Source organism: Micromesistius poutassou (assembly GCF_964030765.1).
Source record: "Micromesistius poutassou genome assembly, chromosome: 13".
Classification (NCBI taxonomy): domain Eukaryota; kingdom Metazoa; phylum Chordata; class Actinopteri; order Gadiformes; family Gadidae; genus Micromesistius; species Micromesistius poutassou.
Window position 1 is genome coordinate 18,586,528 of NC_140283.1, and position 22,636 is coordinate 18,609,163.

At 50.4% G+C, this 22,636-nt stretch overlaps 3 protein-coding genes across 3 annotated transcripts; 2 read left to right on the top strand and 1 right to left on the bottom strand.

Annotated features, from left to right (window-relative positions):
• Nucleotides 1–405: 405 nt before the first annotated feature.
• Nucleotides 406–7,033, bottom strand: tmem86a (transmembrane protein 86A). Its single transcript, XM_084477780.1, has 3 exons — nucleotides 6,923–7,033; nucleotides 2,055–2,319; nucleotides 406–956 (listed from the first exon to the last, which is right to left on the bottom strand). Exons 1-3 carry the CDS (start codon nucleotides 6,944–6,946, stop codon nucleotides 460–462), a joined length of 786 nt encoding a protein of 261 aa, XP_084333906.1. The 5' UTR covers nucleotides 6,947–7,033; the 3' UTR covers nucleotides 406–459.
• Nucleotides 7,034–8,449: 1,416 nt separating this feature from the next.
• On the top strand, nucleotides 8,450–13,317 carry spty2d1 (SPT2 chromatin protein domain containing 1). The gene is made up of 6 exons (XM_084476726.1): nucleotides 8,450–8,773; nucleotides 9,650–9,767; nucleotides 9,887–11,614; nucleotides 12,113–12,272; nucleotides 12,388–12,465; nucleotides 12,777–13,317. Exons 1-6 carry the CDS (start codon nucleotides 8,714–8,716, stop codon nucleotides 12,862–12,864), a joined length of 2,232 nt encoding a protein of 743 aa, XP_084332852.1. The 5' UTR covers nucleotides 8,450–8,713; the 3' UTR covers nucleotides 12,865–13,317.
• An 881-nt stretch (nucleotides 13,318–14,198) lies between these two features.
• On the top strand, nucleotides 14,199–22,367 carry uevld (UEV and lactate/malate dehyrogenase domains). Its single transcript, XM_084477720.1, has 12 exons — nucleotides 14,199–14,323; nucleotides 15,058–15,142; nucleotides 15,245–15,310; nucleotides 15,998–16,161; nucleotides 17,068–17,203; nucleotides 17,869–17,963; nucleotides 18,346–18,451; nucleotides 18,600–18,770; nucleotides 19,207–19,371; nucleotides 20,129–20,225; nucleotides 21,069–21,192; nucleotides 22,107–22,367. Exons 1-12 carry the CDS (start codon nucleotides 14,282–14,284, stop codon nucleotides 22,269–22,271), a joined length of 1,416 nt encoding a protein of 471 aa, XP_084333846.1. The 5' UTR covers nucleotides 14,199–14,281; the 3' UTR covers nucleotides 22,272–22,367.
• The last annotated feature ends 269 nt before the right edge of the window (nucleotides 22,368–22,636 follow it).

Here is a 22,636-nt window from a genome sequence, read left to right on the forward strand (position 1 = left end):
AGAATACTGTGACATGGAGACATGGAGGGGAAAGCACCAACCAGTGAGATGGGCCGTGCAATGTTAAGACATGAGTGTCTGCTGTACTGCAGGTGCAATCCAGGTGGCCATGGCAGAAAAGGGGGTGAATACTGTATCTCCATGGTTACCAGGTTTGTGACCATGGAGACCATGGAGTACCAGTATCTAGGCTCGGGGGCTGAGGGGGGGGGGGAGAGGGGGGGAGGGGAGAGGGGGGGCGGCGGAGAGGTCCGCTCTGTTGTGATGGACACGGTTGCCATGGTTAAAAAAAAACAAAGGGCAAAGCTCTCAGAGGGATTCGGGTGGGGGGGGGGGGGGGGGGGGGCCTGACGTCCCGCACTGGGCTGAAAAGGTGGCTGAGTAGGGGAGGAGTGGGGGGGGGGGGGGGGGGGGCTGTATCCATCTTCCTCCGGTTGCCTGCGACGACCGCGTTGTACCTCACATCCTCTTCCTCTCCCGGGCCCCCTGGCCGGCGCCGGCGGCGATGGCGTTGGCGTTGGCGTTGGCGTTGGCGGCGGCGGCGGCGGCGGCGGCGTCCTGGCACTCCACGGCGGACAGGGCGATGAGCATCTGCGCGGCGTAGTACGTGGCCATGATGATGGCGCGCGAGTGCGGCACGGGGAAGCAGAACTTGTTGACGGCGATGGTGAGGTCCGACGCCATGAAGAGCACGGCGCCCAGGCACGCCGACAGCCGCGTCCACGTCCACAGGTCGTCGGCGAGACGCACGCCGGCGATGGCGCGCCAGCCCATGAAGCCGATGAGGGCGATGTAGACGGCCACCAGGTAGGTGAAGGGCCCGGCCAGGTACGGGTAGAGGAGGGCGTAGGACGCGGCCGACACGCCGCCCGTCAGCAGCCCCGCCGCCGGGTTGAGCGGGCGCATGCCGAAGGCCGAGGAGTAGAGGATGTGGGTGATGGCGAACATCAGGAGGCCTGCAGTGGGGGGAGACGGTCAACGGACTGCGTTTATACAGCGGCTACGTTCTAACCAGCGGCCGCTCAAAGCGCGGTACAATATCGCCTGACATTCACCCGTTCATTCATGCACACGTTCACCCACCGACGGGCGGCGGAGTCAGCCATGCAGAGCGACCAGCCCAGCGTGGTCGGGAGCAGTCAGGGTGAGGGCGTCTCGCTCAGGGGACACCTCCACACTCACAGCTAGGAGGAGGAGGAGGAGGAGCCGGGGATCGAACCAGCAACCTTCCGGTTGCCAGCCGACCCCCGCTCTACCTCCTGAGCCCCAGGCCGGGGGTGGTGAGGTCATGGTTACAGAGCAGGGATAACACACACACACACACGGCTGGTACTTTGAGTCTCGTGAAACGACACTAAACATCACGGCACTTGTTTGACGAGGACTGTTTTGACCAAACATCTGAGCTGAACAGGGACTCAAAGGGGACCTGCCAGGCTTGTTCAGGTTCAGGATTCAGGAGAGCCCTGATTCATACGCAGCGTGCTTCTGCTCGAAAGAGAACAGATAACTTTGACCTTTGATCAATGATACTGGGGGAAAAAAAGGTGATTTTCCACCTGCCCATGCAGCAGTAAAGGCTGATATTAAAAAGCAGCCAAGCCCGACGGTTCTCCTTTAAACCAGGAACCATGGGCACGTGGAGCAGGACGCTCTGTGGTAGAACTAGAGCGGAACGGTTCCCCCGCTGACCTGAGGATCATTAACCAGAGCACATCATCACCCGTGGAGATCAGCAGTTCATTACCTTACCATTGTACGTCCTTGGCACTTAATATACGCACTTATTGTATGTCATATTTAGTTACGGTACATACTTGTGTAGCATGTTATCCTACCTATCTGTGTTGTATACGGGGAATGGGTTAAACTAGTGATCGTTCGTGCTTGGCACTTGGTTCTATGAACATCCTTACTCTACCGACAGCGATACATATCGTCGTTTCTCCTTCTTCTGACAGACGTACTTATCGTAAGTCTCTTTGGCTGAAAGCGTCTGGGCTGAACGCCCTCAACGTAAATGTCATTTCCCCCCGAGGCGTGGGCGCCCTCACCGTGGCTGAAGTAGCCCTGCTCCTGCCAGATGAGGAAGGCGTCGCCCAGGGAGGAGAAGATGAGGCCGGCCAGGATCTTGCGGGCGTTGGAGTTGGCCCGCAGGAAGCTGAAGCCGTGGGCCAGCAGGAAGACCCACAGGCAGAAGATGGGCAGGCACTTGATGAGGGCGCTGAACCACGACGGGCTGGAGGTGGGCAGCCACAGCACGAAGTACACGCAGGTGGCCTTGAAGAAGGGCACCAGCTTGGGCCCCTCGCTCTTCACCTGCGGGACGGGGAGAGGGCCACATAGTCGCATGGTGGAGGTTTGAGTGTGTGTGAGCGAGTGAGTGAGTGAGTGAGTGACTGAATGTGCGAGCGAGTGAGTGACTGACTGACTGACTGAATGGGTGAGTGAGTGACTGACTGACTGACTGACTGAATGTGTGAGTGAGTGACTGAATGTGTGAGTGAGTGACTGACTGACTGAGTAACTGAATGAGTGACTGACTGACTGAGTAAGTGAGTTTTTGTGTGTGTGTGTGTGTGTGTCTCACAACCAGTTCCCCGGTTTTGAGTTTCAACCGTCTCTGCGGACGGAGTGACGAATGCCCTACATCTACATTCAGGGCATGCACGCAGCGGTACGCTTTTCTCCAAAGCGACGTACAATTTATTTTCTCTCTGTACGCCGTACTTTATATGGAATACATATTCCGTTGCATATCTGTGGTTCGCCATCGTATTCTACATCATTCATCTACTCTGTGCAAACCGTTCTGTGTTATTAAAGGAAAGCGCAAACAGAGCGACTGCACAGATCGCATGCCTCAGCATGGTATCTCCTCCTCCTATGTTCAGTTTGCCTCTCCACTGTTTACTTCTCCTGCTCTGGCTGTTTATCCTCTGCCCGTGACCTCCCCCCCTCCCCCCTCTGCCTCCCATCACCAGAGATCTGTTTGTCCTGTGTGGATCCGGCCTCTATCTTGTGGAGATGGGGTGTGTTTGTTCCTGGGGTAATGAGGTCTCCGGTTCCCCCTCCACCTACTGTGTCCACCTCACTATCTCTTTCTGTCCAAACACTCTCTGTGAGGCCCATCAGCCTGTAGGAGGGGGGGGGGGGGGTCGCTGGACCAGAGACACCGCGGTGCTGGACTGGACTGCTGGCTCTCAGGGTTTACAGAAACTTCGGGTCGTTGCTTGTCTGTGAGTGGCTATCGTGCATGTGGATGCATGGTGGAGGGTTTAAGGGTGCGTGAATGAGTAATATGAGTATGTGTGTGTGAGTGAGTGAATGAGTGAGTGAGTGAGTGAGTGAGAGAGAGTGAGAGAGAGAGAGTGTGTGTGTGTGTGTGTGTGTGTGTGAGTGTCTGTGCGTGAGTGTGGGAGTGTGTGATTGTGTGAGAGCGTGCATGCGTGTGTGCGTGCGTGCGTTATGTGTGAATGGTGCGTAGGTGTGATGGTGTGAGTGTGGCCAGACTGGCCATGGCAGAGCTCCCAGACTGGTATCATATCCTCTCATATCGCCTCGAGTTCTGCTCCAGGTAGCCTGCGTGTCCAGTGCCCACTGCCCACGCAGCACTGATGTAAAACCATTCAGCTCCGCCGCCCACCGCAAGACACAGCCCCTACAGTGAGTCCTACCGCCGCCCAGAGATCTGATTCATAAAGCCGCACACTCTGCTGCTTCCGCTCATGACTCAGCCAATCGGACATTCAACCCACAACCCGACTCACATACGTAATATATGACATTTGCACTCCTGCACCCTATATTTGTACATATATTTAATATACTATAAATGTTTTTCATATATATATTTGTATTGTATGTGAAGCACTTTGAGTCGGCCTCGTGTGTGAAAAGTGCTGTATAAATAAAGTTGCCTTGCCTTGCCTTGTATTGTATTTCTGCAGCAATACACCTCGGCAAATTCCTTGAGTCAAAGTTTACTTGGCAATGAAACGCTGTCTGGCTCTGACCTTTCAGCCTGTATACGCCGATGAGACCAGTGGACTTTCTAGACATGGTGGCACTGTATGTCCTCGCACATACCGTTTTCTTTCCTTGTTTACTTCTTCAACTGTTTGGGTCATGCACATGTTCATCTACCACGCCAATAAAGCTCTATTGAATTGAATTGAGAGAGCGATAGAGAAGAGAAGAGGGAGGGATAGAGAGAGACAGAGCAATCAAGTGTTTAGTGTGTGTGTGTGAGTGAGTGTGAGAGAGAGAGAGAGAGAGAGAGAGAGAGAGACACAGAGACAGAGAGAGACAGAGACAGAGAGAGACACACAGAGACAGACAACCGAGAGAGAGAGAGAGAGAGAGAGAGAGAGAGAGAGAGAGAGAGACGTTCCTGGGTCTCAGGGACGGCCTACCGTGCCCTGACTCCTGATACTAAAAGGACTACTGTGACATAGCACTGGTCCCGCCTGCAGCCACTCAAAGACACTTTGAAGTTACAAAGTGCGTTTCAATTTCACAACAAGCCTGCACTAGCTTTTAATGTGGTTTATCACCATCCGGTATCAAAGAGAGCACATACAAGGGAAAACAAGTCGGGCAAAAGTCGGTCAGCAATTGAACAACCGGCTAAAATGGCAGCATGTGGCTCAGGAGGTAGAGCGGGTTGGCTTGTAACCGGAAGATTGCTGGTTCGATCCCCGGCTCCTCCTAGCCTAGAGTGTGGAGGTGTCCCTGAGCAAGGCACCTCACCCTAACTGCTCCCGACGAGCTGGCTGTCGCCCTGCGTGGTCGACTCCGCCGTCGGTGTGTGAACGCGTGCATGAGAGGGTGAATGATGGGCGATATTCGGCAATAAGCTCTTCGAGTGGCCACTGGTTAGAGAAGCGAACTGTATGCAGTCTGTCTATTTACCATCTTACTCTCTTCCAATATTGCCCAGCAGCTGAAGTGAGTGCAGTGTTGAAGCTCGGCAGCCTGATAGCGCGTATGGAAGCCAGGAGGACCACACCAGTGGTTGGTGGTCCCAGGGGTAGGGACTCGGGAGGTAGAGATGGAACCACTGGGACTCAAGACTTCAAGCCAACTAAAGCTCAAGCTGAGGCGTATGCTTGATCCAAGGTCGCTCGCATGTTAGCGGTGAGCAGAGTGCTAGAAATATGATATAGGAAAGTGCAGAGTGAACCACTTAATCCTCTGCCTCGCAGCCTCCCTCAGGCCATTTGTTCAACGTTATTTCAGGCGTAAAACGTGAAACTTGTTTGACAAGCAGTGAAGCATCTATTCAGCGCTCCTCAATGTAACCATAGTATTACTGGGACAGGACAACTTTGTACCAGAAACATGACATGGGGTCTGCTTTTATGAGCATCAGACACAGTTGCTTAATGCTCGACAGTATAACGGGGAATATTGAGATTGATTTGATGACAAAATGTGGGATTGAGCATAGTTTACACTGTTGATCCCCCATGTGACCGTAGCTCTGCTACTCTCTACCTTGTAATAAAGAATATATTGATGGTTAATAACAGGTGAATAGGGATAGTGCTTCTGCATTCATTCCTAATCTCTACTCTTCTTAATAACTCATTGTGCCCCCCATAACTGTGACATGACAAACAGTACAAGGTTAAACCACGGCTTTTCATCAGAGGTTCTTTACATGTGGGCTAAATTTGCGGACAAAGTCGCGTTTTCCAAAAAGATTGATATCAAGATTGTGGATTAAAGTTACTTATTTTTGGGAACCACAATGGAAATATGATATATCTTCTCCCACTACACACAAGGCTAGACTCTAATTATACCCTGTCATTACACTATTAAAACGGGAAAGGCCAGACTGTTGGCACAAGTTTAAAAACGAAACGAACCCTGTTTAAAGTTTAAAATGATGCATGACTAAACAATGTGTGTGCGATGCGTATCTCCGTCTTTGTACCAACACTGCTGGCAAGATGTCCACACATGGATGAATACAATGAAAGCTGTCCTCATAAATTATTGCCTTGTAAGATTACAAAGAAGAAGTCGGTTAACTTGTGAGAAAGTCAAAGTTAACAACACAATCATAATGTAACACCGCTTTCAACACGGTTGGGCTATGCTCACAATCTCCCTACCGCATTATTACTTAATCAAATCAAATCAGCCTCAAATGGTCCAGCACCAAGATAACCAAACTAGCCTCCTCAGAAGACATAGAGTCGCTAGAGACTATGGCTCAGGACAAGTAGCACCTTCACATCCATCAAGACTCGGGCAATAGGCTACAAACACCGTCAATCAATCAAAGCGGATGAGGATCACTCACTGGACACACAGGAGGACTAAAACGTGGAGCCGGTGCATGCAACCTGATGCATCACAGCAGGGCTACGTGTAGTGTAGTGTGGGCATCATATTGTATAGAAAGGTACAATCGCGACGGAGGATAATAAAGGCCACCGCCAGGAGATTTCCTGGCGCATCCGCTGCACAAGAACACATGGATGCACAAGTCACGTGACTCTCTCTCTCTTTTTGTCCCGGCTGTGGTCGAAGCGTCTCGGTACGGACCGTGATGATACCCAGGGGGATGAGAGAGACCTGGCTTTTGTTCTAGCGAGGCTATTGTGTCTTATCAAGACGATCAAGTGCGATGCCGAGAGAGGATGTTAAACGCACGACTGCTGTCATCTGCTTTTAGAAATACATTGCTGGGGATTATTTCCCCCCGAATACACCAGATCAAGCACTGACATCCAAGACAAGCGTGAGATAAAGACAGAGCAGGTACATAAGACTTCGATTGAGTCGATAAACTGTACTGGCAGAGCCACGTTAGAATGAGAGCGTTTGATCAGGCTCCCCTCGTTAACCCATATTATGTTTATGGTGAACGTCACAGCTTCAGAGCGGCAGAGCGCAGGATACTCACCACCGTCACTGGAGAAACCATCATCAACCCGAGCTTAGGACTGACACGTTGAATGCTTAAGAGGATGGGGCAGTTTTTTCCGTTTTACATCCAAGCCTCAGCGAGTGTGTGAATTGTTTTTGTTCTTCGGTACAACAACAAATGGGAAGAAATGTGGGCTGGGTGTTGATATTTGACCAATCGGAGATGGTATTTAAATGAGAGAGGCGGGGCTGGATGAGGGAACGCCCCACATCGCTCGACGTGACTCGTGTTTACATCGTCCTGCGTTGCACGTTTTGACCTCACATTTATTTGTATAAAATATAAATACTATAACAAAAAAAAAGAACATGCCAAAAATAGTCAAAGTGAGTCTTAGATCATAAAAGGCACACACGCTAGTGAATGTAACAAAAACATGTATCCGATTTTAATAAGAAATATAATTAACGCTATTAATAACAAGAGTTCAGCCAGTCGACCACCAGATATATCACGTTTGGTTGAAATTATTAATATTTCGTTAGGTGCTTGGGGGATTAACGGATCATAAGAACGTTATTACAAATAACCGGCCTCCTGGGGATACTGGAGGTTAAACAGCGACCTCTGGTGGTGGAGAAGGTGTACCACTGATTATGTTTAATACTGGAGGTTAAACAGCGACCTCTGGTGGTGGAGAAGGTGTACCACTGATTATGTTTAATACTGGAGGTTAAACAGCGACCCCTGGTGGTGGAGAAGGTGTACCACTGATTATGTTTAATACTGGAGGTTAAACAGCGACCTCTGGTGGTGGAGAAGGTGTACCACTGATTATGTTTAATACCGGAGGTTAAACAGCGCCATCTGGTGGTGTAAAATGTGTACCACTGATTATGTTTTATAATGTACCATCCATCTAGAAAAGTACAGTCATGTGCGCATTAGGTAACTACAAGCAAAATAAATTCAGGGCCCAAAAGTTGCGATTTCAGGCATCCTGAAACGTTCAACATGTAATAAATATCAATATGTACACTTAAAATACATATAATTTCCAGATAAAAGGTACAATAAAAGTGAAGTAAAACGAGCTTTGTAGCAGTTTATAGATTTAAAATATTTTAAATTATATGAGAGAATACTATAGATCACATATAAAATCAAATAATAAGTGCATAGTTATTAATTAATATTAGAAACCTATGCCGGTGGAAGTTGAAAACGTTTGTAAATAAAGAAAAAAAATCACACCGGAAAACGTCACATATTTACGCCACGCATCTCCGGCTGCGGAACCCGGAGTGGAGCCACTGGACGGACCGGACTGAATACTGGTGGCAGTACAGGGATAATTGCGTATATTATTCTCACTATCGGTTACATTCCCTCCCCGTAATAAAACGTTACCAATTCAAGTACCGAACGCACTTTCTTAAACGTCTTTTAAACATTCGGAAACCATTCATCGGGTTATCCAAAACCTGGAGTCCGGTCCCAGGTGTACTCCAGTCCGGGCCTTGGATCCGATCAACTCCACAGCGTATCCCCCCACAGATAAAACCCCTCAGCCCGATGCTGAGTCCATATTTACTTGCCGATCGGCACTGCAATTCTTGACAATCACACACGCCGGCCATTCCAGGGGGCTTAAATAACTAAATGTGTTATCCTTTAGCCCCGATCTGCCGATCACACCCCGATAGCGGAGCTCTGTTGGTCTCCGAGGCCGAGTATTGACTGGTCGTCTCCGGGGCTAAGCTACCAGCTAGCCTGAGTGCTTCAGCCTCAAGTTCTCTGAGATCCAGGAGCTTCGCCCGAGGAACCATGGACTTCGACAATATATTGTCGATCGCCTCCCAAAACCAGGGTCTCAGCAGTGTGCAGGTGAGTACAGGAAAGCCCAGAATGTATGTAAGGGATGACTTGAGGGATAAGGGATAACTTATGTATGTATGTATGTCAGTGCTTGAGGACTAAGCGACGTGGTCGACTCGTCAGTCAGGACCACTCGCCGTAATCCGCACGTCGTCGACTCGAGCCCCGAGTTGAGCAGATTCAACTGCTTCGCTTTATCTGTGCATCGTGACGTTCAGGGTGTGAAGCTAGACGTAAAACACACACACACACACACACACACACACACACACACACACACACACACACACACACACACACACATATCATCTTCATTGAACGTAAAAGAAGAAAACACTTTGACTGCGTGTACTGTACTTATCTCTTACACACACACACACACACAACACCCTCTACACCCTGGTGCACACACACACACACACACACACACACACACACACACACCCTCTACACCCTGGTACACACACACACACACACACACACACACACACACACACACACACACACACACACACACACACACACATCATCTTCATTGAACGTAAAAGAAGAAAACACTTTGACTGCGTGTACTTATCTATCTCTTACACACACGTATCTCTTACACACACACACACACACACACACACACACACACAACACCCTCTACACCCTGGTGCACACACACACACACACACACGCCTCTGTGAATGCTTGAATGCTTGGTCTTAGTTAGTGTTGGAGGCACCGTGGATAAATCACATTAGGTGCATTGTATATCTGTTCTTCATGGTCCAAATCAATCATTATCGTGGTTGACAATGTTTCCCATCTGCCTTGACGTGGCCATATGGTTTGTAGGGAGGGAAATCATTCAATAATCCGCTTTTCATTCAATTGTCCCAGAAGAAGAGATACAGCCTCCAAACGGGGCCTCCCAAGAAGGACCCGAAGGTGAAGGGTGTGAACTCGACGGCGGTGCAGGCCTTCCTGAAGAAGAAACAGATCGACGACAGAAAGAAAGGTACTCAACGGAGCGAGGCAGCACCTGCTTCCTCTTTCCGTACACTACAACGGCGTTTATGTTTATCGACGTCGTCCTTGATTATGACCACTCTGTACATGACCTGCTACCCTCTCCAGAATTGCTCATGAGGAAAGAGAAGGAAGTGCTGACGGCCAAGCGGGTGGAGCTGAAGTCGGACCGCAAGGCGCGCGCCATGGCCTCCCGAACCAAGGACAACTTCCGGGGCTACAACGGCGTCCCCATAGTGGAGGAGCCGAAGAAGAGGAGGTCGAAGGGCGACGGCGCAGACGAGAGGCCCATGGTGAACTGCTACGACCCCACGGACGAGGACAACTACGAGTACGACCAGACGGACTCGGAGCCCGAGGCGGAGCCCGAGAGGCCGATGCGGAGAGACCACGGCGGCGGCGGCGGTGGTGGTGGTGGTAGTGGCGGCGGCGGTGGTGGTGGTGGTAGTAGTAGTAGTAGTGGGGTCAAGGCCCCAGCCAAGAAAGCAACTGGCCAACCCAAGCCTTCTGCAGCCCCCTTGGCGTTTGCCGACCTGCTGAAGCTGGCTGAGAAGAAGCAGTTTGAGCCGGTCGAGGTCAAAGCCAAAGCAGTCAAGAACGAGGGGCGGCTGCGCACGGCGGACGAGATCAGGGAAAGGGCACTGGAGCGCAAGGCCAAGAGGCTGGACAAAGGGCCCTCCAGAGACTCCTCGAGGCCGGAGAGGGACCGGGAGAGCAGGCCGCCGCCCAGCTCCAGCGGCTCTAGGAAAAGCTCCGCCGCTCCGGAGAAGGAGCAGCGGAACGGAAAGCCGGCGAAGAGCCCTTCAGAGAAGTCGGGGGTTTCCAACGCGTCCGGCAAGAGCTCGCGGTCGATACCGCGGCCGGACGCCAGGGACCACGGCGCCTCTTCCAAGTCGTCCCTCAAGGAGCGCGACAGAGACAGACCCAAGAGCTCGCAAGGCGACCGCGACAGACCCAAGAGCGGCTCGTCCAACCCTTCAGGTGCCTTAGCCAACAAAACCCCCTCCAGGGGACCGCCGTCGTCTCAGGGCAAGCCGACGCCCAGGCCCCTGCCCGGCCACAAACCCAGCGCCGCAAGTGACCTTAGCTCCAGGAAAGGTAACGCCTCTTCTTTACCTCAAGGACGACCGGGACCCGGCCCCTCTTCGTCACGCACACCGGGCCAAAGACCCCAGCCCCAGACCTCCGGGACGGCCAGGCCGGGCCAGGGGGGCTCGCTGAAGGGAGCCCCCCCCGGTGCGGACAATAAGGTACGAAAGGGGGAATCGGCCCGACCCGGAGCCAGCTCCGTGGGGAGGCCGAACAGTGGAGCCACCGCGAGGCCCGCCCCCGGGGGCCCGCCCAGACCTGGGGGCGGCCCTCCTCCGGGGAGGCCTGGGGGGGTTCCTCAAGGGAGACCCGGGGGTGTCCCCCAGGGGGGTAGGACTGGGGGTGTCCCCCAGGGGGGCAGGAATGGGGGTGGCCCCGAGGGGGGCCGGACCGGGGGTGTACCCCAGGGTGGCAGGACTGGGGGCGGGGCACAAGCCCGGCCTGGAGGAAGCGGTCTCCAGGGTCCGTCTCAAGGCGGGGCGAGACCCGGGAACGCGCCGGGCCGACCGGGGCAGGCCCCGGGCCGACCCGGACTCAACCCCGGATCGGGTCCCGGGAGACCCAAGTGCACCGTGGTCTCGGAAACCATTTCTGTGAGCGGCGCTAGACCGGCGAGGCCGGGTGGACCCCCCAGACCGGGTGGACCCCAGAGACCGGGTGGTCCACCCCGCCCGGGCATGCCGCAGAGGCCCGGGATGGCAGGAAGACCAGCGGCCGTGCCGTACGGGTCCATGCCGAGACATTCAGGTACGGAGACCATCGAGGGACATTCTTGTGTGTTTTTAAATTGTGGGTTAACCTAGCGATTGTTAGTGCTTGGCACTTACTTCTTTGAACATCCTTACTGTACCCACAGAGATATATTGTTGTTTCTCTTTTCTTCTGACAAATGTAGTTATTGTAAGTCACTTAAGATAAAAGCGTCTGCTAAATGCCTGAAATGTTTACAAATCCAATGAAGGCCCAGGCTACATTCGCAGCGCCCTCTTCAACCTCTGCACGTTCATTTTTGGTGTTTGTTGTGCGACGTGTACATTGTGTTGACGGTTTAGTCACGCAGCAACATACAACAAGCCGGTGGACTTTTCAACCTGCGTGGTTCCCTGAACGTCACCTTGTGTCAGCACAGCGTTCACGTTGTTCAGCACAGCTGTCCTTCACGTCGGGTCATCGCGGTGTGACGCGTGTTAAAACTAGCACCTTGTCCCCCCCCCCCCCCCCCCCCCCCCCCCCCCCCCCTCACAGCGCCGATGCTGCCGCCGATCACGTCGTCCTACAAGAGGAAGTACGAAGATGAGGAGGACGAGTACGACTCTGAGATGGACGACTTCATCGACAACGAGGACAACGAGCAGGAGGAAGTCTCCAAGCACATCAGGGAGATCTTCGGCTACGACCGCTCCAAGTAAGTACCTACCGCCGCCCACCGGAGCCATGGTGTTTTACGAGTAGCCTGCAGCTGTCGGGTTGTGACCACCAGCTGTGTTGTTCTACCCCCCCCCCCCCCCCAACCCCTCCAGATACAAGGAGGAGAGCGACTACGCCTTGAAGTTCATGGAAAGCAGCTGGAAAGACATGCAGAAGGAGGAAGCCAGGAGGTAATCATATCAAGGAAGACCTCTCTGGGTTGGTGTGGATGAAGGGCGACTTGAGCCGCGTTGGGTACAGGATGCGTGTACGGCTTGCGAAACCTGCTCTAGATTGATCTAGGTCGTCCGTGTTCTAGATCATATACCGCTGAGTGAGAATGCGTTGTCAGAAACGCTGTCGCTCTTTTTTTCCAAGTAAGACGTGTGTTTGCAGACCGACCGTCTGTCTGTTTGCAGACCGACTGTCTGTTTGTTTGCAGACCGACTGTCTGTCTGTCTGTCTGTTTGTAGACTAACTATGTGTTTGTGTGATCCGGTAGTTTGAGAATGGCCGTCCAGGAAGATCTGGAGGAGGAGAGACGAGAAGAAGACGAGATCAAGAGACACGCCAAGAGGAAAAAGCTGTGATGACCTTTCTGCCTTGAACTGCCATAACCCCCCCCCACCTGCACACAGACACACACACACACACACACACATACAGTCTTTGCACGCTGACGATCCCCTCAACTGTTGGACTTTGCCCCCCCCCCCCCCCCCCCTCTGTGTCTTTGTTTATGTTTACTCCTCAGAGGATGAGGGTCTTTACATTTGAATCTGAGCTGTGGAAGACGGAAATCAGTGCAAGCGTTACACACCAGTGACACCTGTGATGTAGTCACTATGTCTCTCTCTGTTGCCTCGTTCTGTTCATTGTCCCTTCCACTCAGAGGTCTTAACGATGAGGGCTGTGTTTGAGGACACTGGGACAGGACAGGACTGTAAATATAGCACTTTAAGTGTAATTTGATGTAAAAACACCTTTTTTGTAAAAACAAAATAATAACGAAAGATCGGACATCATGATGTGAAATGTTTAACAATTTCAGAATTGCAAGACGCTACCCAGAACGGTTGCATTGTTATGTTTTATCGATTTAATTTAATCCTCGAGAAAAGATTTCCACCTGGTGGTTTGCATTTCCATTTTTAAAGTGGTTGACAGAAATGATTCACGCTTCTGGCTTTCATTTGATTTGTTATTCATTAATTTCTCGTATTAAGTTGGAGGCTCAACACAAGCAACAAAGGCTATGTTGTGTGACACACCATTCTGGAGCAGTATCTTATATTCCTCTAGGTCTCAATATACATTGTTTATCCTAATTTGGCTATTTAAAATGCATATTCAGATTAATTTATATAATACGTGAATATTATTACATATTAAGATTCAGGGTAATTATTATTTTAACCTGAAATTGCTCTGCTCCAGAAAAATCTTTAGTTAATAATATGAAGACTAGAAACATTTGTTTTTCTGGGCTTGAGCTGAAGAATAGGCAAGTAAGTCAAGCTTTATTTCTATAGCACTTTTTTAATAGCATACTGTTTAAAACCAACCGTTAGAAAAGTGCTTCACAAGACAAAATAGTGAAAGAGAATTAAAAAGCAAAAGACCCATAACTTTGTATGAGACTAGCCTATAAAAAAAAATGCTGAAACTGCAAAAAGCAGTAAGACAGATCAGTTAAAACAAACGCACCCAAAAAACAAAATGGACCTCATCAACCTAGGATTTTAATGCATCCAGTCACCAACAGTCACCAACATGCTGCTGTATCAACAGGATCAGGGCTTCCCCCGATTAAATCACTCCTTATATGGCTTGATGACGTGACACGTCGTGTGTCACTCACGGAGGACACGCCCCCTTTAATTCGGAAGGTTTGCGGAAGTTCTTGTCTGACTCCAGACGGTGAAGTCAACGCCGTGTCCGTTGTTTACCTCGTAAACGCACGTCAAATCAACTTCAAATCACCAGGTTGTTGACGGCAGTTAAGAGATGGACATCACGTCGGAGAAGAAACAGCGGATCCTCTCCCGGGTAAGTCACTTTACTCACACTTTTAGGAACGAACGCCTTCAATCACGAGTGTAAATGAACGATTCAAATCCTCCCCTCAATTTTTATATCATTATCTACTGCAAAGTGTCCAGGCCTGCCTGTGTCTGTGCTCTGATCGTTGAGTTGATGTGTCTTCTGCGTTGTCAGGTTGTTGTTTTAGACCCGCTTTATCCATATAAACCCAGAGGCAGTGTTGCCAGATTGGGCCAGATTTCCCGCTCAATCTGGCAACATAGCTTTGCATCAAGCCGGTTTACATTGTGAACCGGTAGAACCAGCTTCAGGACGACGACAACTAATTAGGTCTGTCAGATTTAGGCTTGAGACTACTTGTAAACCAAAAGTAAAAAGTACAATTAAATCAACTGGCGTTTATATGAAGTCAACCACTGTGGTTGGGGTAATTAAATGTTAAATTTAGATATTGTATATTAATGTCTGATACCCATTATTAGGTGTACATCATTTTTCTGATGATTTGGACGCACTTAGGTCTGCTTGTCTTTAATTGAGTCATCGAAATAGCCTCTGGTTTTGTATCATCATTTGGAAATGTTTAAGGCCTTGCCATCAATAAATGAGATTTAAAACTAACGCGGGCCTATCGTACGCCACTGACAGACCGACTAGTATCATTCCTCCCTGACAGGAGGCTCTGGTTTATCTCTTCATACAATACTCAACCTCTGTTTGTGTTTCTTTGTGTTCATCAGTATAAATTCCATGATGTTGCAATCGAGGAGCTAGAGAAAATCCATCATGTTTACCCTGATATGCAACTCATGACGGGCACCTACAGTGAGTAATACGTTGATGTGTGCGCGCTATTTGAGCCTTAATTAATTTGAAGTGAGATCATGCCTTAACCCTTTCCATAACGATATATCCACACCTTTTCAGCTTTTACTGATGGCACGCAGAAAGATCTCCTGAAGCTGATAGGAAACCTTCCAGTTACATATGACGGTAAAGCTGACTCGAACACACTCACTGCCTTATCAGACCTTATAACGACGGTCCACCCTGGCACCCATTGCATTCCTAACCTGGAACGACGGATCCATCTCTTGGCATTCCATATCAATGCGTCTTCAGTTCCTTTAAGGAAGTTTCTCCTTGCGTGTTGGAGGGTTAGGGGTTAGGGGGTGTCATAAACACATCGCCTGTAAAGCCCTTTGAGACTAGCTATCATTTAGTGGCTCAGAAATACATATAGAGTTGACTGGACGCAGAAGTCTAATGCCGTTACACAACGCAAATGAGAACAAGAGATGGACTGTGGTCTCACCAACCCAAGCTCTAGCTTCTATCTGGTAAATGGACTGCATTCATACAGCGCTTTTCTAACCAGTGGCCGCTCAAAGCACTTTTGAGCAATATTATCTGACATCTGACCCATTCATGCACACATTCACACACCGACAGCGGAGTCGACCACGCAGCAAGGCGACAGCCAGCTGGTCGGGAGCAGTCAGGGTGAGGTCAGGGACACCTCCACACTCTGACACTCGGCTAGGAGGAGCCGGGGATCGAACCAGCAACCTTCCGGTTACCAGCCGACCCCGCTCTACCTCCTGAGCCACACGCCGTCCCCTATCTCTGTGGGTCTGACTCTGGGACTGGTTATGGAGTTTATTCTGTCGATTTCCGCAGGGCGATCGTACAACTTCCCCATCCTGCTGTGGCTGCTGGACTCCTTCCCCTTCACGCCCCCCATCTGCCTGCTGCGGCCCACCCCCACCATGGTGGTCAGGGAGGGCCGGCACGTGGACGCCCGGGGACGCATCTACCTGCCCAGCCTGCACAACTGGGACCACGTAGGTGACCGCACACACACAGATACCGTACCGCGGTGGTTCTGGTTTAGTCACGGACAGGACATCCGGGTGTAGTAGAGTAAATACAGGCCGAAGCGGTAAAGCAATTTAAATAACAGTCAACTGTAAAATGGATGGAGTCGGTTGGAGCATTAAATAAAAAAATTGAGATTAGAAAAATAGAATCAATTAGTATAAAAGATAACAATGCCGAAGCTGTATCTATGTATGGAGAAAGTATGAGTGGTGATAATGTAACGTGAATGCAAAACACAAATTGAAACATTAGACAGGATGAGATGGACTTTGAGTATGTGCTACATTATTAAAACGATGTATTATGCATACGTGTCTAAGCGACTTGAATGTCCAATATATTATTGACCATTATGCATTACTCGTCAAGTGAATTCAATATCCAGTATGTGCTACATTATTGAAACTATTCCTTATTGACTTATGCATATGGCACGATGAAGGGATTCCCACTCGGAGTCTTCCTGGAGGTTTTCCAGGCAGTGTGTAAACTAAGATTAGATAATTATTTATTAATCCCACAACCGGTGAAGGTGGCTGTGTTACAGCCACAAGATAAAGCTAGATATAATGTAAAAAAGCAGATACAACAACAAAACAGTACAATAAATCAGTAAACGGACTCAACGGTTGAGTTGATCATTGTATATGGCGAATATTCACATTATTGATTCAGATTAATTTTGAGTTTGTTTTGTTAGATCTTAGGGTACCACACGTAGCCAATAGTAAAATTCTTAGGCTTGGTTCCTCAACGTGTGCGTGAACGGGTGAATGTCAGTCAACACTGTGCAGCGCTTTGGATAAAAGCGCTAAATAAATGAGGACCGTTATTTACCATTTGTTCGTCGGTGATTCGTCCCGCCACAGCCCAAGACCAACGTGGTGGCCCTGCTGAAGGAGATGAGCTCCATGTTCCAGCAGGAGGCTCCGCTGTCGTCGAAGGCCAGCGTAGACGAGGACCCCCAGAAGCTGCTGGATTCCATCTCCAGCCTCCAGAAAGGAGGTGACCCCCCCCTCGACCCCAATGGGGGGGGTCGACCCCCTGGCCTCATGTACATTTCGTGGGCGTTTAGCCGACACTTTTATCCAAAGCGACTTACAATAAGTACATTTGTCAGAAGAAAGAGAAACGGCAATATATCTCTGTGGGTTCAGTAAGGATGTTCATAGAACCAAGTGCCAAGCACTAACCATTACTAGGTTAACCCATTCCCCGTATACACTAACCATCACTAGGTTAACCCATTCCCCGTATACACTAACCATCACTAGGTTAACCCATTCCCCGTACACACTAACCATCACTAGGTTAACCCATTCCCCGTACACACTAACCATCACTAGGTTAACCCATTCCCCGTACACACTAACCATCACTAGGTTAACCCATTCCCCGTACACACTAACCATCACTAGGTTAACCCATTCCCTGTACACACTAACCATCACTAGGTTAACCCATTCCCTGTACACAACAAAGATAGCTAGGAGAAGATGCTACACAATGTTAAGTACTATTTTTAGGTGCCAGGACATGCAACATACAATAAGTGAGATGGGATGCTGGGATGGGGCGGGGGGGGAGTTTGAACGGGCCGTGATGGTGGGGCGCAGTTTCTGTAGCGCGGTCGGTGTTGACGGTCAACAAATCCCTCTTCTCTGTACCAGGCGGAGTACGGCAGCACGACCAGCCCCTCCACAAAGTGTCCGTCATCGGGGGAGGGGACTTGGGGATGGCTACCATGATGAGCATCTTGGCCAAGGTGCGTCATACTTCCATCTCAGGGGGCGGCACGTGGCTCAGGAGGTATAGAGCGGGTCGGCTGGTAACCGGAAGGTTGCCGGTTCGATCCCCGGCTCCTCCTCCTAGCGGAGTGTGGAGGTGTCCCTGAGCGAGACGCCCTCACCCTGACTGCTCCTGACCCGCTGGCTGTCGCCTTGCACGGTTGACACCCCCTTCGGAATGTGTGAATGAATGGGTGAATGTGAAGCAGCACTTTGAGTGGCCACTGGTTAGAACAGCGCTGTATAATTGCAGTCCATTAACCATTAACCATTACTCCCCCTGTGTGAAGCCCGTTCAGCCCAGTGAATTCACCAGAGGGTGTTTCTTCGTGCCTCTGCCTTCTGTGTTTGTCGCTCCAGGGCACGGTGGACAAACTGGTTTTCATCGACGTGGCGGAGAGCGCAACCAAGGGTGGAAGCGGCGACCTCGATATCTTCAGTCTGCCCAAGGTGGAGGTGTCCAAAGGTGCTGAAGCTCCCTCCCTTCGTCTCGTTACCCGTCCCGACGCTGCCGTGTGGAATGGGCACCCCGTCTGGTCTCACCGGGCTGTACCGCTGGTTCTGAATCTGTTTGTACCTCTGTCTGTGGACCTCCTCCCCCCCCCCCCCGTCAGATCTGTCCGCCTCGGCGGGGTCGGCGGTCGTCGTGGTGACGGCGAACGCATGGAGCAACGAGCAGTCGTACGTGGGCGTGGTGCAGACCAACGTGGACATGTACCGCGGGATCATCCCCGCGCTCGCCCGCCACAGCCCGCACGCCGTGATGCTCATCGCCTCCCAGCCGGGTACGCACACACGCACACGCACACGCACACACACACTAACTCACTCATAAACACACACACACACTCCCTCATTCTCACTCAATCATATACACACGCGCACACGCACACTAACTCACTCATAAACACACACACACACACACACTCCCTAATTCTCACTCAATCATATACATACGCACACACACACACACACACACACACTAATAACCACACACACACATTCAGTCATAAACAACACGCACGTATTGTTCTCATTGTTCAAATGAACTTTCATCACTATGCTAAACATTCTATTGCCAGCGTGCCAAAGAGCTCGTCAAACTAATCAGCTCGTACAAGAGGGCCTGCTCTCACGAGTAGCACCTCTCCATACCTTTCTCCCCTTCCTCCCCTTCCTCCCCTTCCTCTCCCCCGCCCTCCCCCTCCGGGCGCCCTGCAGTCGACATCATGACCCACGTGGCCTGGAGGCAGAGCGGCCTGCCCCCGACGCACGTCATCGGGGCCGGGTGCAACCTGGAGTCTGAGCGCCTTTGCCAGGCGCTGGACATCAACCTGAACATCCACAAGCGGGCCTGGGTCCTCGGCGAGCAGACGGGTAGCAAGGGTAAACGCCTGACTGACGCCAAACTGCCGCTTCTCCTCTCTCTCCGCTAGAGGCCCCCCGAGACGCGGGCTGGCCCGGCAGGAATATACTCGTTTTAGGATTTTAGTGATGACGATTTTTTAAACAACTATCATTCTGCAAACACTATGAATATATTTATGTATGTCAAGGTTATTTTAAGCTTCGCGCTGAAGTGAAGTGGTACACATAGCGACTTCAATTTTATTAGTGGTATTCCGATTCAGGTTTCAGTCTCAGCCGTTGGGGCCCTGACGGGTTCACTAGAGCTCAGAGGAGGCTGTGGATCAGAGTACCTCTGCCGGGGGCCTGCGGGTCAGCCCGTGGGAGGCCCCGCCCACCACAAACTCTTCAGAGCAGATGGGGGCTCTTATTTTGAAATTGTTATAGATGGAAACAAAGCTCTCGTCTTGCTTCTTTGTGTTTAGTGTTTCGCTTTTGGCCACCGTGAGTTGTGGTGAGCGACGCCTAACGCAGACTAACCCACGCATATGGTCATTATAAAGTTGTTATTGTTGTTATCATGACATCATTATAAGCTTATGCCTCACTGTTCCATCGGGCCTCCTCTGTATTGTTTGCGTTATAAATACACTGCATATTGTTTCTGTGTGTGTTCGCCCAACCCGTTGTGCAAGCTGATCTCTGCTAGGAAAGACTGGTGTGATTCGCGGAATGCCATGACTCATGCCTTCACGCACGTGTGAACGCATGAGTGTGACTGTGTGTGTTGCTGCAGTGGCGGTCATGAGTAACGTCAGCACCAGTTCCAGCCAGGCCAGCCAGCGGGTGCAGATCGCTCCGAGCTCCAGCGCCTGTAAACCCCTGCTGGAGAGGTACGGAATTACACATCGTCACATCGTGCATTGATGTTTACTTATTGCATGTTGTATAATACATGTTCCTCACACACTAGGTGAGGAAAACACGGTTTCCAGTTCTGTTAAGCGGTCTAAAGCGGTTCAGTTTCCGTGAAAGTTAAACCTGACGAAATGTTGAATAAAATGTATTTAATTTATATAGAAACAGCTGCTGCTGAATAATCTCTATACAATTCCAGGGTCAGTTCATGTGTAGTCTCAAAACTAAGATTAATATATACTTTAGATTTTAGACTAGATTAGAATATCTCAAGTCTGAGGGTGAGACGATCTCAAATGTCATGTTTCACGTTCTCTCACTTCATATTTGTTTCGATCAATCATGTGGCTGGAGGCGGGAACCTGCAAGCATATTACTGTCAAAACTAAAACTCTGCCAGCAGTACCGAATTGTGTTCAAGTATCTATTCAGGTTTCAACAACGTGTAGACTGGTAACTGTAGAAATCCCCTTCTGAAAGTTTGATTCAAACGTGTGAAGGGAGTTTTCTTTGTTAGAAAATCTCTGTGATGAAACAAAACTCCGGCCCTTGCAGTTTTGGTCTATATATATATATATATATGTTCTGCTTTAACACAGGACTGCTTGGTCAGAGGTTCTGCTGGAACACAGTAATGCTAGGTCCCAGTCAGATTAGTATCATTTAGACATGGATGTAAATCTGAGAATTGAGAATCAGATTATCAGATACTTTTGCCGTTATGAAAGGTAGGCATCTTGCTTCAGGCCCTTTTTCTCCTGTGAACAAAAGGGACAGAGACGGGATGTATTATTGATACTCTCTGTGCACTCTCTCAGGGCGCTGGACATGACGAAGAACCGAGGCCAGCGCTCGTGGTCCGTGGGTCTGTCCCTCGCTGACATCACTCACACCGTCCTGACGGACCGCAACAAGGTCCACTCCATCTCCACCCTGGCCCAGGTACAGCAGCAGCCTCCTGCTTTATTCACCAGGGTCACACAGGGTCACTCTGCACAGGGAGATGATAGCGACGAGGCAAGGGCTGAATAAGTAACACATTGAAATATAGTATTAAGTCAAGACGGAAATGTATAATAGTATGGATCATAAATATAACTATATAATATAGTATATAATAATATATACACATATCTTAACTTATCTTTTGTAATGGTAATATTCTACACAATACATTCTCCACTCTTGATCCTATTTTACACGTCAACAGAGGAACACCTCTGGACGTACACAGCGGTCATATTGTTAGGACTGCAGAGAGGTAACGGGCGCAACGTAAACATTTTCACCTCCACAAACTTCAATGAACACAAAAAGTAGTCTGCCCAGGCAATCAACTTAACGACGCCACAACCAATTACCCAATTAACCCTCACACAAACGAACGACAGGGATCAACACAGGCAGGCCAGGAGGAGGATTGGGCGGCATTAGCTCAGGGGGTAGAGCGGGTTGTCTGGTAACCGAAAGGTTGCTGGGGTCGATTCCCCCGGCTCCTCCTAGCGGAGTGTCGTGGTGTCCCTGAGCAAGGCACCTAACCCTAACTGCTCCTGACTAGCCGGCTGTCGCCTTGCATGGCTGACGCTGCCGTCAGTGTATGAAAGGGTGAATGTCAGGCAATATTGTAAAGCGCTTTGGGTGGCCACTGGCAATGCGCTATATAAATGCAGTCCATTTACCATTTTTAACTGAAATAGACACCAAAACACGCATTAGACCAAAGGGTTGAACATCCATTTTCGTGTGTGTGTGTGTGTGTGTGTGTGTGTGTGTGTGTGTGTGTGTGTGTGTGTGTGTGTGTGTGTGTGTGTGTGTGTGTGTGTGTGTGTGTGTGTGTGTGTATTCATTCTATGCAGGGCTGGGGCGGGGTGGTGTCCGAGGTCTTCCTCAGCCTGCCATGCCTGTTGGGCGCCAACGGCTCCATGCGTCTGGCCGAGACCACCCTGGGCGCCGAGGACCGCTCCTCGCTCCAGACCAGCGTGGCCTCGCTCTCCGACCTCATGACCAAGCTGAGGCTATGACCGCTGCCCCGGGACTGTCTGTCACAACCGCCGGCAGCTAGCACCAACCGCCGGCAGCTAGCACCAACCGCCGGCAGCTAGCACCAACCGCTAGCATCTAGCAGTTAGCACCATCCGCTAGAAGCTAGCGGTTGGCACCAACTGCTAGCATCTAGCACCAACCGCCATCCGCTAGAAGCTAGCAGTTGGCACCAACCGCTAGCATTTAGCACCAACTGCTAGCATCTAGCAGCTAGCACCAACTGCTAGCATTTAGCAGTTAGCACCATCCGCTAGAAGCTAGCAGTTGGCACCAACCGCTAGCATCTAGCACCAACCGCTAGCAGATAGCAGTTAGCGCCATCCACTAGAAGCTAGCAGTTTGC

Bases quoted from the DNA above. Each gene is read 5' to 3' on its own strand.
- spty2d1 (XM_084476726.1), top strand. From the start codon at position 8,714: ATGGACTTCGACAATATATTGTCGATCGCCTCCCAAAACCAGGGTCTC. The intron at 8,774-9,649 runs GTGAGTACAGGA...CAATTGTCCCAG, and splicing joins AGGGTCTCAGCAGTGTGCAG to AAGAAGAGATACAGCCTCCA. The intron at 11,615-12,112 runs GTACGGAGACCA...CCCCCCTCACAG, and splicing joins GTCCATGCCGAGACATTCAG to CGCCGATGCTGCCGCCGATC.
- uevld (XM_084477720.1), top strand. From the start codon at position 14,282: ATGGACATCACGTCGGAGAAGAAACAGCGGATCCTCTCCCGG. The intron at 14,324-15,057 runs GTAAGTCACTTT...TGTGTTCATCAG, and splicing joins AACAGCGGATCCTCTCCCGG to TATAAATTCCATGATGTTGC. The intron at 18,771-19,206 runs GTACGCACACAC...GGCGCCCTGCAG, and splicing joins GCTCATCGCCTCCCAGCCGG to TCGACATCATGACCCACGTG.
- tmem86a (XM_084477780.1), bottom strand. From the start codon at position 6,946: ATGATGGTTTCTCCAGTGACGGTG. The intron at 2,320-6,922 runs GTGAGTATCCTG...CCCGTCCCGCAG, and splicing joins TGGTTTCTCCAGTGACGGTG to GTGAAGAGCGAGGGGCCCAA. The intron at 957-2,054 runs GTGAGGGCGCCC...CCCCCACTGCAG, and splicing joins GCAGGGCTACTTCAGCCACG to GCCTCCTGATGTTCGCCATC.